This window comes from Pocillopora verrucosa, chromosome 13 (assembly GCF_036669915.1).
Source record: "Pocillopora verrucosa isolate sample1 chromosome 13, ASM3666991v2, whole genome shotgun sequence".
In the NCBI taxonomy this organism is placed as follows: domain Eukaryota; kingdom Metazoa; phylum Cnidaria; class Anthozoa; order Scleractinia; family Pocilloporidae; genus Pocillopora; species Pocillopora verrucosa.
In genome coordinates, this window is record NC_089324.1 from 14,613,169 (window position 1) to 14,631,089 (window position 17,921).

Sequence of the window (17,921 nt, forward strand, 5' to 3'; positions counted from 1 at the left end):
AGACCCCATCATTTCTCTCGCCGTCGGGGTCTCAGTGCAGTTGAGTCAGTTGACAGGGATGACTCTTTCCTTATTGTTGAAGTCCTAGCTTGAAGTCATTATTCATGGTGGGGCCCACGCTTAACCGAGCCAAAAATATGAAGAACCAGGCGCTTTTAATACATGTTACGTTACTAGAGGACAATCCTGAAGTCAGTAACAAAATGTGGCCTTTATTCCACTTTAACCATTCATTGTTTGACAACTTTGTAGCCTAAGAAAATTTCCAACTACTGTTTCTATTACGCCCCTTTTTAATTTGGCAGATTACAATTTTCAAGGTCGCTAGATGATAAGTGAATATAAGTTTTATTAAGCGCGCATTATATTATTTTTTTAACTCCCAATTTCTCGAAAATACCGTATCGCATTCAATCGTCAGTCCATAACGACTTGATCATTGATCCATCGAACAAACTTCGACACCCGAGTGTAGACGCCATATTTGCCAATTCTACCGCAGCCATCTCCCCAGGAAATGACGCCCGCGAGCACCCAGCGTTGATCATCATCACTTGCTGTTTGACTATTATCGATGGCCAGCGGTCCACCCGAGTCTCCCTGGCAAGCGTCACCAAGTGTGCCATTATGATGGCCGGCGCAGAACATATTTGATGTGACGGGATACCTCGTGTGTGCTGCCTTGCACAACGCCTGGTCCACTATTGGTACTTTGACTTGGTGCATTCTTCTAAGGACCTCACGACCGGTTTCCTTCTTCCGGCCCCATCCTGTAATGACCCCAATGTTGCCAGTCCTTAGCAGAGTCCTATCACTGTCTTGTCTCCGCAGCGGAAGGCAGATAGGTCTGACGTAATCAGTGAATATGACGTCGGATTTCAGGTGAATAAGAGCGAGGTCTGCATCGTAGTCGGCACGGTCACTATCGTACTGTGGATGAATCACGATCCTGTCCGGACGAATGATCTGTTCTCTGGATGGTTCAGGTTTGTTAGTGTACAACTTACCAAGGCGTACCTCAACATCACTGATTGAAATTCCTGCGGAAGATCAAGTTTTCAAGCTCAACACTTTTACCCCCAAGGGTGACCAAGGAGAAATTTCTCCTTACAATGTTCTTACACTTTTAAGTAAAAAGGTGATGAGAAAAAAGGAAAACATACATTTGGGGATGATGTTTGATTTGATTCTCAAAGCCAAAATTATAAGCAATGTATGGAGTACAGTGCAGAGAAGTGATGTTTTGATCTCAGGAGTGAAAGGGGTCATAACGCAACTGAGTATAAAAGTCAACGAGCCGAAGTGGATTTACATACTTCAATTTAACACAGGCGTAACATCGAACGCGTTTGATTAACCCTGAAACTGTTAAGAGTGACTAGCATCTAACTTCTTCTTACACCATCACCAATAAATCAAAACTTAAGGCCATGAGATAAAAAGAAAAAAACGCCACGTGAAGAAGTTCTCGATTGATTCTCTTTCAAAGAACAACAGGGAATGCATGGTCGGAAAATATGCATACTGAAGTAAGTGTTTTACAAGGGTTGGGGAGCATTTCTGTTCTGTGCAATAATTTCACTCAGATTTGCTTGCGATTAATATTATTATTTCACTCGTGCCGTCAGCCTTTCCTTGCCATCAGAAACAGATATATTGTTATTTTAAAAAATGTATCAGCAGACAAAACATAGCTTTCTCCTCCCCGGTTCCACTCTATTTCAAAGCTTTTGTTAGACTTGCAGCCTTTTAAAACCGTCACACGACCTGTCACGTGGCTTTATGAATATCTAATCCCTTGGCCTCTCTCCTACCTCATTTTCCGCGCTAGGACTGGGATGTTTGGGCGAGAGAAGCACTCACGTGTGACGCTCTAGATGTCGTCACGGAACTTAAAATAAGATCCAAGTTAGGTCGAGCCAATGAAGAGGGACTGAGACCGGACTTTTTGTTAAGAGTAGCTTGGATCTTTAAATCAGATCGCGCATGCGTAAATATGCATCTAATTCTTACCTCCAGAAGAAACACAGTGGGCAGCTGTCACAATCCACCTCTCAGACACAAGTGATCCGCCACAGAAATGTTTGTTGGCCCTCGTGTTCCACAGGCTCACTTGCCACGGATAGTGACCAGCTTCCACCTTTGTTCCGCCCACAATCTTGCCACGAGTAGTTAGCGTCGGCTTACCACAATCTATACAGTGAAAAACAAACAAAGAGCATTGGGCCATTTTGACTTTTCTTCAGTACAGAAGAAAGACTGAATTTGAAAAATGGTTGGTTGTGGTATCAGACTCCCGATACCACATATATTTACTGTTATCAAGGTAAACCTATACATTACCTATAAAGCAGGATCATTTGCATTTGAACAAAAAAAAGCTATTTCGAGTTTACTTTGGAGTAAATAAAGAAGAGGAAATTTCAAAGACGAAAAAATTTGCACGAGCTCTTTAATCGAGTGCAAAACGTAATTTGTTAAAAATTAACGGGTTTTTCCGCGTTTTAGGCAGTTTGGTTGTTTTTACTATGAGTTCTCATTCGCTGTTCAAGTCATTTTTCTTTCTCCAGATTAGCCTTTATGATTACTTTGGTTATGGTTTTAAAATTAATTTCCTGCAGTTTTTGTAAAGCTTTTGAATTCATTCTCAACTTTCTACATTGTTTGGGACTGAGTGAGTGTTCTCAACCAGTGAGGATGCTGAAATAATTGCATGTATATCTAAATGTTTGTGATTCCTATCACATGCCTGGCGAAGTTTTCTTTAAGTAACAAATAGTAATGAATAACAGCTTAATATTTAAAACCCAAAACAGTAATTTGTCTGCTTCGGTCGTCTTTTGATGAGACTAACCTGAGTCCAGCGGTCGCAACACCTTCAGATATGCGCGAGCCAGTTTAGTGCCTGCCTTGTTCGTTGCATTACAGACATACCAGCCTTTGTCTTCACGGTATACGCGCAGAATCATTAGACTACCACTCGACAAGACCGCAAAGTGACTTCCGGTCAGGACTTTGCCGTCTTTGTACCACGTGATTTTTGTATCAGGGGTTGAAGCGGAACAAAGAAAAGTGCTGGTTTTTGATTCCTCGACAGTCTCGTTGCTCGGCACTAGCTGAAATCGTGGCGGAGCTGAGAAAAAAGTTTTATCTTTTATTATCATCATTATTATTCTGGGTGTTATACACCATTGTTGTGTGGCTGGGTGCACGAGCGGGAGAGTGGAGGCGAGTCCTATGATCGGATTGGCTATCCGACTTTAGTTTGCCTACTCGGGTTTGCCCGCATTGATCCGCAGAAAAATTTGGCTCTAAGTTATTTTAGCCGGAGTGAATACTTTGCAACTTTTAAGAACCCTCCGTTGAAACGGGAAAATGTTTTCTGGTAGTTTTTTATTGAAGTGAAATCACGTCTCGATGATCAAAAAAATCCAAAAAACCGTGTCGGACTTCTTGAATCCTTTTTAAAATAGTTTGTAAGATTCGTTTGCGATACAACGATTCCTTCTTTGACTAAGCTTGTTTTGTTACCATGTTCTGTGCTGGCGATTACGATGAGACACTTGGTGATGCATGCCGAGGAGAATTAGGTGGACCGCTATTCATAAAAACGGAAATATTGTACTCGGCCAACATCCAGCCATCTAGCGAGGGTACCTAATTGGCCCACCCCTTCTCCCTTCCCAAACCTCTGAAAAAAAGGACGAAGAAACCCCATTATTTAAAATAGGTATTCTTACTGAGACATTCGGGAGCCTTTTCACTCCATTGACCGTTGGCCAAACACCTGCGAGTCACGGGACCGTGAATGTCAAACTGAGGAAAACACGTGTATCGTATCACAGCGCCTTGTGGGTAATCATCGCCTTCAGGGGAGGGGTGCCTAGAACCATGTCTTGGATGGCGGGGGTCTGGGCAACGGACGCTTGCGTCAACTGTAGTTAAAATCAAATTATGTATAATTCGTTAGCACAAACAAGCATCAATGTGCATAAATTTTGCAAAACAAACGACACTTACGTGTTATTTTTTATTAACAAGATTGAGCGGAAATTGGCGCGCGGCTGACCGCAAGTGACTCATTTGCGCAACCTTACGCTTGAACGCTGTGCTCCATCTAAATGGGATGTAAGGCTCATCCTTACTCCTAGCTGGAAAGAGGTATTAAGCGTTAGGAGACTTAAACGGTGGCTAGTTGGATAATCCTTTCTTACAAAATTCTAAGAAGGTGGCCAACCTTTCAAAAAAAAAAAAAACTATGAGCGCTCCCTTTTCAAAAGTATGCGTACATAGCAGGCTTTTACTAACCTGGCGGAACTGCTTTAAAGAGTGCAAAACTTGTCGGCCGCTCAATTCCTAGCGCTACAGTTACGACGTCTTTACCAGTTTGTTTATCAACTGAGTGAATGCCTCCTGTTTCCCAGTCACTCCAAAACAACCTGAAGTGTACAGGGAAAACAGAAAGGATAACAATGAAAAAGTACGTTGAGCTGTCTTAAAGAAGATTTGGTAGTTACAACATGATCATCAATCAAATGTTTTCTGCATTGTTTTTACTCTCTGTTATTCTATGAGATTTTCTCGCTTTCTCTTTAAATTGGAATATAATTCATTTTCCCTAAAAAATTAATCTCCACCCATTTCTATGGTGTTAAGAGGAAAAACTTGAAGATCATAGGGAAGACGGCCTTAGCCAGTGATGTATTTTCATTTGCGCGTTATTCATCTCTTGCGGAGGGTCTGAGGATTTGACAGGGGGGAGGGGAACGCATGGTTTTTAGAGGTACCGAGGGGGATCAATCAAAAAGTTGGCCGCCAATGAGGGGATCTGGTTAACAACAGAGCCAAGAAGAGGAATCAAATTAATTATATTGTGACACAACCAAAATCCTCCTCCCCCTCCCCCCTAAAAAAAATCAGGCATTAAAGACTCATGGAATTAACTTGAACGACTCAATGAAATCCAGTAAAACTTATTATGTAACCGTAAGGCAGCTAAAATTTGTCGCGAGTCGCTCCCTCGCTTTTCCTACGGCCACGTAGGTCGAAAAATTACCTTTGGACGAATTGTTTATAAACAGTGTTTAGTTGCAAGCCAAGCGTGAGTTTACCTGTTATTCAAAATGGCAAGGGAAAAGGGATGATTCACGTGCGGAGAACTGAGCAATACACGGCGTCCACCTCCCTGTAGGCAAACAGATGTCAATCATGAGACCAAGTTTATCAAAAAAATGAAAAAAAGGAAAAAAGTATAAAAAAAAACAAACGATATGCTTTACCGTTAAGTCGGAGGTCTCTATTTTGTCGAGACCAGCGTCTGCCCAAAAGAGTGTCTGGGAAGCTTCGTCGATAACCAAACCATTTGGCCAACTTAAATCTCCCGATACGATGGTCGTTTGGCCATGTCCATTCATATCCGCTCTTTCAATCTTTGGTACAGTTCCCCAGTCTGTCCAGAACATCCACCTGGTTGTAAATCAATAGATAAGTGGTTTAAACCTTTATACCCAAATATCATTATGCATATTCTCCATACTGTTTACTATACATTTCTGTTGATAGTCACAAGGAGAAATTGTCGATAGTCAAGAAACTCTCCCCCTCCCTCCCTCCCTCCCATACCCTCATCTCCCGTCCCCTGGAGGAAACTCGCCGCTAAAAATAATAAATAGAATTACAAACCTTCTAGTCTTGTACAGGACAATTGCCCTCGGCTTGTCTAAGCCCCCCAGTAAAGTCCTACGACTATGTCCGTTCAGGTTCGCTCGCTCTATACTCTTGGACGTGACATCAGTCCAGTATATCAAGTCATTTTCAACATCGAGTGTCAATCCATCCACAATCCCAACATTATTCCTACATTGACACAAAAGTATTGCGTTCATATAAGTCTCCTATTTTGAAACGTATCTAAGAAACATTTCACTATGCCTCGTGTCTGTTAGATCACCGACGACGTCAAAAAAAGGAAAGAACCAACAAAGAGAAACACGAGCCACAGGCTGGTTTATCACCAATGTTCTTCACACGTTTTGAATTCATTAAATCCCTGTTCTCCGCTTAACTAAGCCCCTTTGTTAATTCGGATGAGGTCGCTCTTTACCATTAAGTTACATCAGTCCAGTATAATTAGTCATTTTAAACGCCTAATGTCAAAGAATCTGCAAAAAAATTTGCACTTCCTGCACGGGCACTCATCCAAGAGCAGTATTGATCACCTTTCTGAACAATTTTCGATTGAGCGTCGAAAGAAATCCGATATTGCGTCGGTTTTCCTTTACCTCTATACCTCGCTCTGTGATTGGTCCAAAAGAATTGCGTCACTCTCTCCACCAATCAGATGCAAAACTAAAACCAATCACGACTTGGTGACCCTCGTTTCCCGAGGGAGGTTGGATGGTTTTTCACTTTGAGTTCTCATTGGCTCATTAATATATTTTCCTTTCTTTTGAGTGGCTTTTGCGATAACTTTGGTTTTGGTATTACGATACTCAATCGAAAAGCGCTCTATAACTTTAGTGGACCAACATCATTCTACCAAGATAAATCAAAACCTCACTACAATTCTTTGAACGTGATTGTGGATAATTTCCTCACCTTAAGCTCTGTAATGGACTCAATAAAAAAATATCATCGGGATCATGAACAAGACAAAAATATATACAAGCTTTCTCAGAAAAGAAGCAAAGGCGTAATTTCTCTGAGATATACAAATTAGAGATAGCTTCAAGATCTTTCTTTAACAAAAAATAAATCAGATTACCAAGCAATTGTTTCCTCTCCTCCGATTCCAGTCACAGACATTCGCTTTATCTTTCTATCATCAACGTCACTCCAGTATATACGCTTATCTACTGGGTTGTAATCCAGTGCAACAAGCATGGAGGGATTTTGAATCTGCAACTTTTGAGTAGTGAATCTGTTATGCTTTGTGTCCATAAACAGCTGCCATATTGCCTTAGGAGAGGCTACTATTATGGAATAACTGGGTAAAGGAGCTGTAAAATGGAAAAGAAAGTAATTTTTAGTCAACGTGTTATACGCTGCTCCTTTAGCCGTTGTTTGTTCTGGCAACGCACAGGCGGCCCAAGCTCCAGCTGTGAGATGATCATCTTACGCAATAACGGTCATGGCGGAATTATAAGAGTTTGTATGGGAATATTTACGAGCGATCTAAGGAATAAAAAAATACGTCAAATTCTCAAAAAAAATACCTCACCTCGCTTCCACAGCGTATTGCTTGTTATCTGACCGCTTACTTTGATGAAAAGAGCCCATTTGAGCGAGTTGTTCATTTCGAGGTTTTCAACGCACATAAGAAAAGCCCAAGGCTGAACACTCCATTTCCGAACGCCTGATCCGAGAAGCGAAAAATCCAAGCTCAAAATGACCGGGCGGCCACAAATCCAACGCAGAATCCAAGCACATATACTGTAGTTTCATTTCAATTCACTACAAACTCAATCTTCCTCGTGCAACCGACGCTAAGCCGCAGTTTGCTTCAAAAATTTCCAGTCTAGAGGTTTCTAACAGCCCGCGACCACATCAACCTTGACACACGACCGTTGAAACCCTACCTCCTTTTCAAACTGAGCCTCGCCAGGGACCACACCGTCAGTGAGAATTTGGTATTAGATTTAGGCAACAATTTCTACCCGATAAGTTTGAGTATTCTCATTACCAGTTTGCTACATGATGTGTGGATATTATAGGGAGAAGGTACATTTTAATCATCTCTGAGAGTTTAAGGGTTGAACGAAATCAAACATGTCCTACCTGAGCAGCACTTTGCAAAGGCATCAGAAGGTGAAATGTGGCAATAGGAGTTAGCAGGACAGATGTGTCTTCTACGCCCTCCACAGAAATAATCTCGTCGGGTTGACGGTCTCGTCAGGGGAGTCATACCATGGCAAGGAGGAGCTGGGGAGAGAACAAAAGAGGTACTGGTTAAGGACTTAAGCTGCTGACTGAAAAAAAGGGAACCACTGCGTCACCATCGCGCTCTTTTCGCGGAGAAAAATCGGGCGTATTGAGGACATTCTTACCCTCCATTTTCTGTTGTATCTGGAGGTTTCGCCCCGAAGCTAGTTCGCCTCATACCATTTTTACGGGTTTTCCCCGCCCTGAGGTAAAACAAGTTCGCCCTTACCGAATTATTTCTTGGCCCCGCAAATCTATTGACTCGTTTTCTTGTGGTAGAACATCGGAATCATAGAATATTTCGGTCGACATGTAACATCACTGTCAAACTATAACAAAGGTTGTTCAACATGCAAATTCCGACCATGATAACAACTGACGCTCGAAATACTACAAGCAAGGCGAACTTAAAAAGGGGTAAAACCTCCATAAGACTTTTTCAGTGTATGTTCAAAAATCGGGGATAAAATGCGCCCCGTTTTAGAGATAGAACGCTTTGAGAGTATTGAACAGTTTCAGATACATTATCGTGAATGAAAAAAAATACGAAAAAGAAAACACAACCGTCGAGAAATTATGATCACTTAGCTAAAAACTATACGTTGTCTCCAATCAATTGCCCAGAGACTCATCAACCCATACCGTTTATTCTAGTGTTCACGCTATAATTTGTGAACGAGTTCCTATCACAACAACCATTCTAAGAAAGGCTCCAACTCACCTTCCTGACAAGTCTTCCCGTCGTCCTTAAGCTGCAAATTTCCTGGACACGAGCACTGAACCTTCCAGTGACGTAATGAAGTACACACGTGACTACAGCCGCCATTGTTTGTAGAACAAGAATCTGAGAATTTAAAAAAAAAATTGTCTGAGTGGGTCTAAGTTGTAACGACCTTTTCTTTTAAAATAATTAACATCTCCCTCATTCTATTTACAATACATTTTCTTTATTCAAGAAAATATAATCGCTTGGTTTATCCTTAGTGCATTTTTTACTTAAAAGCTACCTCACAACTTCTGCATCACGAAAAATTTACTCCTAAATTTTAAAAGAAGTCATTTACAATCTGTGTCAATCTTTTCCAACCTTAACCCTTTAGGGCCCTAACATCAGTATGCAAATTCTCTACACTGTTCTTTATACATTTTACAAGGTACTGACAAGGAGAATTTGTTTAACAATCAAGAGCCTCTAAGGTAGGTGATAATTTCCCTAATTCTCATGATCTTTATCTTTGATTCAAGTTTGATACTGTATGGAGAAATTAGAGGCTAGTCACGCTTTGGGTTTAAAGGGCAAACAATACATAGCCTTTTCAGTTTCTCCCTTTCTCTTTAGCAGTTGTCCAATTTTCCACAACTCATCCATCCTAGACCAGCTTTGAACCTTTTGGTTTTTGTGCTATCGGTTACATGTGTTTCTATTTCATCAAACTATCACTGTAATGTTCTCGTTTGTTTAAAAAACGATTTCTTTGCGTCAGAAAAGAGCGAGAGATTTCTTGAATGTTGTCCCTAAAAGATACAGACCTCACTCTCATACTCAGTGCATCTTCCTCGGCGACTTGATTAAAAAGACGAATGCACTGGGAACGAAACTGTACTCACCACCAGTTGAAGAGACACACGTATCTTGCAATGCGCATGTCCATCGCGACATGCATGGCGGATCACACAGAGGACGTGTGGTCTCTTCAACGTGATAAGACAGGACAACGCCAGCTTCCTGCCACGTAACAAATGCTTTTCTGCTTTTGCTGTTGTACAGTGTGATTGGATCCTTCTGCATCCTTCCAAAAGCAAGTTGCAGGTTGCCTATGAAAGAAAGATACGAGTGAGTTAGTTCCTAACGCCAGCGGGCGTTGTTAGTGACGCAAGCATAATACGTTTCGTCGTTCTTCCTCGTGTCTCTCGGGAGCCATTTTATAGAAATTGAGTTGTTGTTGTTTTCGTGAAACAATGCAAGTCGCTATTCACGAGTCGTCTCGCCTTCTTGACCGGCGTAATGGTATAGCATACCACGTTGTTTTTACCATAATAAGTAGACTTTTTTTCAATACAAGAGGTGAAGTTACACGTAGTTTTGGATTCCACTCCCCTCGCCCTTCCTGACTACACCTTCGACTGACCTTGTAAGAGTTCTCCCCCTATCACCCAAGTTCCCCGCCCTTGCTCCTGCCAAAACAGCATGTGGTTGCCGGTTGTTGGAAAGTACACGGCCGATGGCGCTCTCACGCGCCTTGTTGCCAAGCAACTGTACGGCTTCACTTCCCGCACATAGCGCTTACGAGTCACCAAAACAGAGGCTGTTCCAATGAAGGGTTTGCCTGAGTCCGTGTCTTCCCAAAACAAGATCAGTCTGTTGAGAGTAAACAGTTAAGGTCATTTCTTATAGAATCTGCACTGAGATTTTTTAACAACTGTGCGACGTTGTTAATCCTGAGGGATATGAAATTATGAAAGTAAGTATTAAAGATCGCAATTTTTTTTTGGGATCAACATTAACATTTTTATTGCGCGATTGTGTGGACCAATTTCTGTATCGGACCAATTTCTGTATCTGACCAACTGCGCACCTACCCCTTCCCTAGCCCCACATTATCCCTAAGTTGTAATCAGTTGACTGTTTTTGGGTTTGGGGAGGGGTAGCTACGCAGTCGCTCAGATACTGACATTGACCCAAAAGCTATGTATATTACCTATATTTAGGCTAACATACCTGTCAGTGCGTTCATTGTAATAACCGCTGGTCTTAGCATGCGTGTTGTTAGTGTAACCTACAAAATTCTTTGTGTTAGCAGTCTCTGTGTTAGAGGCATGCACGCCGTTAGCATCGCGTTTGGTGAGAACCACCATATTGAGGCCAGGACGCAGGTTAAAATCGGCGTTAGACACTCCTCCACCCTGAACCGTACATGTGAAGTAAAATTCGTTCCTTTTTGAGTCAACGAAGATGTTTGGCTCATGAGCATTTCCTCGAAAACTGCAGACAGGATCAGACTTGAGTACCTTGCCTCTGGCATCGGCAAACAAGCCTATCACTTCTTTTCGACTGTGTGATAAGACAACGGCTCCGACATAACCACCTTAAATAAAAAGAGACTTGATTTTTTTTCGTTTATACATTTTTTGGTTCAATTTTACATTTTCGTTTACTTTGAGTGTTACCATTTACTCCAAAGTATTCAAAACGAGGGAAAAAATTAACCTTAACTACACTAAATTCAAGCTCGTTGCCATAGGATGGCGTTTATCATTTCTTATGTTAAAGATAAATATTCTATGCTGCTGAGAGTCTTTAAAGCTGTACTCTCAGAATTTAACACGCCAACAATAAAGTGAGACAGACAGTGGTGCAAAAAGATTCCAAAACACTGAAAAAAAAAATGGATTTGAAACTTAACCCCAACCCTAAGCAGTTTAGTAAACTAAAGGCTCCGGAGGAGGGTTTATATAGTAACTTTAAAACCGAGCTTTATTTGTTTCTCTTTCACGGGCTTCTCAACCTGAGGGGTATTACGGTTTCCAGGACGAAAATCGTTTTGCACGCAATGCATGCCTACCTGTAACACTGTTGTACTTGATCAAGACATTCGTGGCGTCCACCCAGTCACTAGATCCCGCCTTCCCAGTTGCCTTCACGAACAGCGAAGGCCCAGCAGCTCTCTCGGTTTGCCAACTCCTCACTCTCTGGCTTATTATGATGTATTTGTCGTGGAAGTACTGCCAAACACCACTGCGAAACTGGAAGACAATCATGAACTCATCTGCCCTATCATTATAGGCTACACTCGGCCAGCCTTGATTCGCTGAAAATCGAAAATCGACATCGTAAAAAAAACAAGTTATTCATTACGATTGAAAACAACAATAAAGAGGTTTTTTCGTCTGTCTCGCAATATGGTCATTTTCGAAGTGGATACTGATGTTTCATCTGCATACCAGGGGCGGATCCGTAAAGTTTTGATAGGGGATGCAAACTTAGATTTGATTCGGAAAACACGACAGATTACCTCTCGACCAAACGACTAGCCCACTGCCCCCCCAATCCCCCCCCCTCCCCACTATCTTTCATTGGGGGTTACACGTCACATGACAGATAATTAAAGGGCACGACCCAGAGACACGTGTAAAGGATCCTGTCGTTGCAACTAGTGACGGAGACGAGGGAAGGGGAGGTTAAGGGAGACGGGGGGGGGGGGGGGAGGGTTTGAAGAATACTCCTGACCCTTCTTTTACATCTGCTTCTGCTAATCTTCTTCAGACCATGAGGTCAGTCGTTGAAATGCACCAATCATAGCTGTCAATCATACACAACGCAACACATCACAATACTTCACGGGTTGACAATCAACTAGCCGCATAAAAACTTTTGCGAGTTTTTCAAATTCATACAATACCTGCTTTTCCGTTGAGGTTGGCAGTAAAATTCAGCATTCGTTTGTCCACTATTCTGGCGTTAGTGTCGACCCGCAAAGCAAACAGTTGATCGGGAAGATTATCTCCGTCAACGTCAAAGTCAAACGCCACAAGGTACTCGTTTCGTTTCGGATTCCATGCTGTGCTATGATGCAACACTTTTCCTCGTTGGCTGAGAAAACCTGGGACAAGTTTATACAATGCTCCTGTCTTTTTCACTGATCCAACGAAGGATACCTGTAAAGATATTTGCAGTTTCAGTTACTTTCAGTAAGCAGTGGCCTGTTTGCTACATACATAAGGCGTTCATGTAAACTTCGTATAAGGAGCCTTGGAAACTAAAACAAGCTCATTATCTGACAATTTTGCGGTTGATACAGTGACGTGGCCAACCTCTTCCTGGGAGCGAGGTTATTATTATTATCATTATTATTATTATTGTCATTATTATTACTATTATTGAAGAAAGACCTCTTTTTGTCTTGTTCCGAACGTGGAACAAAGGAAAAAAGTCTGGGACCCCATGAGGAATCGAACGTTAGACCTTTAGATTGCGCGCTACGATGCTCTGTAGAGACTCTACAGCAAACTACAACGACCATCCTTTACGAGGACATGCACACCACAAACGGCTAAGATCAGCCAAAAGCGTCACGCGTGTAGATGGAATAGGAGAGATGTTTGAGCTCGGTAATGAATAGAGAAATATGTTTTCTCGTCTTCTCACGAGCGTCAGACAAAAATAAATATTTGGAGGGTCCATGAGAAACTTTTAATGTAATTATCATCTCTGTTCGTTATAATCTTTATCACTGCACCGTTTATCAAGGTGGCGCGCAAGGTATTTCAAAATAACCTTTTTACCTTTCTAGCATCCACCAATGTCTCCTGCTGCCCTTCTCCGTCAACAATTGTCACTGCATAATAAAGGTCTACACCTAGTGGGGGGTACAAGTCCTTGTAGCTGGTCTTTCCCGGGTTCTGAAGGGAAGCATCCTGTCTGCCTGACACGTAGGGTGTCATACCGGATACGTCGTTGAAATAAGTCGTTTTCCGATAGATGTTAAAATGACTAAATTCACTGTTTTGTGTCGGTTTCTTTGGGCTGAAATGGATATAAATGAAAAAAAGGTGTTATGTAGATGAAAGAGCAATTTTCGAGTCAGTTTCGAACATATTCTAAAACAACCTTGGCCTTGTTGCACCTCGCTTCCTGATTGGTCCAAAAAAAACTCACGCCACCCATCCAACCACTCAGATGCAAAACTAAAACCAAGCACGACTTGGTCACCCGCGTTTTTCCCGCGCATGGGGCAGCATGCCTGTTTTTACCTTGAGTTCTGATTGGTCCCTTAACATTATTCCATTTGCTTTGATTGGCTGATATGATAACCATGGTTCTGCTAAGCTAAGTTGTTTTCGTTTATCTCACGATGTAGTCACGTTTGATGTAGATCGCGATCTACATCACACGTGACTATATCGTGAGACAAACGAAAAAAACTTAGCTTTTATTGTTATTTACCACAATGAAAAACCACAATCTTTTTTACGAAATGGTTTTGCTTCTATGGCACTTAATTGAAATACCCTCTAAGCCATTTCATGACGGATAAAAACCGCTTTCATTAGTTGTCAGAAGTAGCCACAACGGTTAGTTCCGTCACAACAGGGAAAATTTAGTTAGAAAACTTAAAGTAAGATGGAGAAAACGCAAGCAAAAGTTGAGTTAGATTTCAGTTCTGTTCTTAATTACGACGGTGGCAAAACACTTCCGGCCCAATTACAATTCATTACATTCTTGATGTTCAATATATAGAAAATAGGGAATATGAGTAAGAGAACTTTTGATTCTGAAACGCTCTTTGATAATTTCACGCACCTGTGAGGCAAATTGAGCCGATTCCACTGCAGGAGAATTCCATCGCAGTCTTGTTTGACCGTGAGATCCTGGACCTTTAAACCTCCACCCATGTCCACGCTTATTGTTTGACGCCGAACTCGCGTCGCTGTGTCACTCGGGATTGAGCGTTCCACAACGGAAACCTTCTCATCGATCGTGGCTGTAAGTCAACGAAAAACAATTAATTTAAGTAGTTAATTGGTCGATTAATTGATTAATCAAAAAAGGATGATTGAGTAAGATAAACAGCTCAAATTTCCAAGGTACTTACGAATTTGAAGAGGATCAAGATCGTCGAGGACATGGCCAAAGTCGCTGTTAATAATTTCAATGTCCTCATCCAAAGCTATCGAATGGAAAAAAGTGAATTAGTTTGAAAGGCCGGTATGTGAGATATGATGGTCCTATCAGTAGACTGAGTTAAAAAAGAAAACTAATCTATCTATCCGTGCTGAAATAAGTCCAAATCCTTTCGATCCGCCGCCATTTTCTTATGCCCTTTCACTTCCTAAATCTGATGAATAATTCTCCTTACTGTCTGCCCTGCAATTCGATTGTTGTAAGCTAGGAGAATTTGGTCTTAAATCAACTAATAATCCCCTAAATTATATTTTTATTTATTCTCATCACTTGTCTGCTTGATATTGTACTGATATTATGATGAGAAATTTCGTCTTGGTCACTCATGGGAGTTGAAAGGTGTAATCCAAATCCGAAACACTTGATGACTTATTATGGTCTATTCTTAATGTTTGTTTTGACGTACTGCCAAAAATAACGTTACATTCGATTCGTTACATCTCGTTCAGAAAATATTATCCAAAAATTTCCCTGCAGTCGAACCTTTTTTCAGCTAATCTTTATGGGAGAGCTTAAGAATACATTTGGCCGAAATTCCTGCAAGGCATCTGATAATAAATAAAGAAATATGAACGAGCCGGACAATTAACCGGTATATGTACTCAAACATAAGAGGAAAGCGAGATTACAATTGCCTTCAAGATCTCCTTTCTGCAGGATGAGAACATGGAAAGTTTTAGAAAAGTGTATCGATAAGCGACAATTTCATTGTAATCATTCTGCTTTGACCCTATTTCACTTCCTTCTCCTTGTCCCCGCGAGGGGTCGCACTCGCGTAATTCGTGAATTTGGCGTGGATTTCTCGCGAAGACACGAGGGCTGGTTGAGAGAATCATCTTCTCCACTCCTTCATTAAATTCCGTGTTGGTGAGTCTTTCCAGTTCTAAAGCTTAAGGCTAACGTACAGGGAAATTAAACCAGGGAAAGATACGCAAGTAAACATATCTTCCCGTTTGAAAGTTTCTATCATTATGTCATGTCAATCGCTTAAAGAAAAGTACTGTAACCGATACGTGCTTTACAGACTTAAGATACGCGTCCGGTCTTGATTTCAGTGATTTATTACGAAACATCAGTAACTAACTGATTTGATTTTCCTTTCTGTTTGGTGAGCATTATTAAAGGTTAAACCCCGTGAAATTAAAGCCAGCCACAAGAAAGTTACAGAAATCTTTGATTGCGTCATTAACGCATTTCGACTTCAGTGGAGTGTATCTAGTGTGAGGATTCAGTGAATCGTCCAAGCTAACTCTTCGAGGATTGAACTTTAGGAAAGACTTTTGCTACCGTCTGACAAGCACGATATTTAGGCTATCTCAGCAATAAAAATAAAGGTGATTTATCAGTTGGTGGGACGATTGTTCTAGTTTGCGAGGATTTAAGAACTGTGGGCCATTCGTACCGTGACAAAAGCAATGAACAACTCACCGTGCGCTATCACGACACATGACGAAAGCAAAGCCCAGAGCAAGAACATGGCTGAACCGCAGCTTTGTGAATAACAGCATTAAATAAATTTCTTCCCCTTTAAAGGAAATACTCGAGCTTCCCTTTCAGCAAGAAGGTGTAAGGAAGTAAAGATTATGTTTCGAAAAAACCAAGGTGAACAGTCACGCAACACATTCATGATGAGACAGCTGTGATGGGTAGCAGGGGGGACGTACCATTATCCAACCGCTATCGAGACTTATCAAATGACATGGATCTTTACACTTGTGCAGTGCCTGCAAAACATATTTGTAAGGCGTGGTGTTACGATTTCTGATTCATCTGTTGAGGCCCGCAAAACCGCACACAACGTAAGTCTGCTAGCGTAGAAAGACATCATTAGAAGTAAGAGTAATTATGAAAAAAAAAATGAGCGCTGGTAAAAAACTGGTCCAATGAAGTTATTTTTTAGGTTTCGCAAACCATAATTTGGTCCTCAAGCTGGGAAAGCTCTTTGCTGTAAAGGTATTTCTCCTCAAACCAACAGCAATACCGACCTGTCTAAACTTTACTTAAGTGCCGCCCCCCTTCCTCCCGGTTCACTGATTGACAGTACTGGAACTGTTTCAAAGCTCTGTTACGCTCTATAACCACCGCTGTTATCGTTTCTCCACATGGCTCTTGTGTGGGAGAAGTAGTAAAGTTTGCATAGGCCATTATCTTTTGTGGATTGAAAAAGATAAGCATGATTTGGTGGAGACCGATCTAAAATTCCGTCGATTGAGACACGAGGAACGCGGAACGCTTTGGTCTCAGAAGAGCTGGAGTTGAATTGCGTGACACAGAGCGCTGCGTGAGGAGTACTTCCTGCTGTGAATAAAAACATGCCCCTCACGTTTTCTCATCTTTATAAATATTCATCCGCAGCTAAGATACTAAACGTTTTTTTTTTCTCGTTTCTTGTTTCTTGTTTCTTGTTCCCTGTTTCCTATACAGTGGGTAATTTAGTCTGTTCCAAAAATAGCCAAATTTACGAGCTTAAGGGTGTTAACAGGATGTACAACCCAGCGAACCAGACCACAGTAATTACAGGGCGCCAGCCAAAAGCTGAGGTTAAATATTTTCCCCGAGCTCTTAAATCTCTGGCTTCTTACTGAAGCGTTCCTTAAGAGCACGCAACCTCGATCTCCGGGTTTTCTCTCTTCCTCCCTCGAGAAAGTAGTAAAGGAAGAGAGAAGACCCTGGAAACGAATTTGGAGAGCACTGCTTCAATCGAAAATCGTCATTTTCCTTATCATAAGCCACAGATAGACAGCTTTAATTTTCTTTTAAAAAAATGAAGAAATATAATCGTATGAGTGATCATTATGTTCTTATTGACCACACAGGAGGGCCGAACGGGAACATGTTTAGCTCGAGGTCATGCATGATATGGGGACCGAGCCAAAACGGAAGTCATCACGAGTGCCGAGAAACTCTTTCTAAGGACTCTCTCTTTTCCTATCCTGGCAACAAAGTAGTAAAGAATTACTGTTAGTCGAGAGTACTCTCTCTAGAGTTGAAATTCTAGTTCGTAAAAACTAATTGGTCAGTTTTTCCTTCCGTCTCAGGACTACCCTCACCCAACCGTCAAATGTTACCTCCAGGTTCAAACCATTTACCTACAATCAGAATGTGCAAGAAAATTAAAACGTCGTAAATTATTCTCATGAAAAATGAAGCTTCTAAGAGTTGAATGATATTTTAGGAGTGAATGCCATATCAAGGTGGTTTGTTTTAGTGACGCTGTGTAAATATCTAGATTGACATAAAGATTGTTTCAAGGATTCAGCTGACGTGATTTCAGCTGCCGTGATTTCCTCAACACTCTTCGGATGCACACTCTAAGCCT

General features: G+C 41.4%; 1 protein-coding gene and 1 long non-coding RNA gene across 2 annotated transcripts; one reads left to right on the forward strand and one right to left on the reverse strand.

Moving 5' to 3' along the window:
* Positions 1-192: 192 nt before the first annotated feature.
* On the reverse strand, positions 193-16,171 carry LOC131770794 (uncharacterized). The gene is made up of 20 exons (XM_059086521.2): positions 16,031-16,171; positions 14,514-14,588; positions 14,222-14,402; positions 13,204-13,444; positions 12,321-12,576; positions 11,484-11,729; positions 10,640-11,006; positions 10,050-10,279; positions 9,529-9,735; positions 8,642-8,764; positions 7,777-7,920; positions 6,764-6,998; positions 5,683-5,856; positions 5,280-5,466; positions 5,112-5,185; positions 4,309-4,439; positions 3,741-3,935; positions 2,855-3,133; positions 2,014-2,193; positions 193-1,040 (listed from the first exon to the last, which is right to left on the reverse strand). The coding sequence occupies exons 1-20, from the start codon at positions 16,077-16,079 to the stop codon at positions 418-420; spliced, it is 4,197 nt and encodes a 1,398-aa protein (XP_058942504.2). The 5' UTR covers positions 16,080-16,171; the 3' UTR covers positions 193-417.
* On the forward strand, positions 15,429-17,801 carry LOC136277713 (uncharacterized). Its single transcript, XR_010715991.1, has 3 exons — positions 15,429-15,537; positions 15,716-16,401; positions 17,419-17,801. It is a non-coding gene; the product is annotated as an uncharacterized lncRNA (long non-coding RNA).
* The last annotated feature ends 120 nt before the right edge of the window (positions 17,802-17,921 follow it).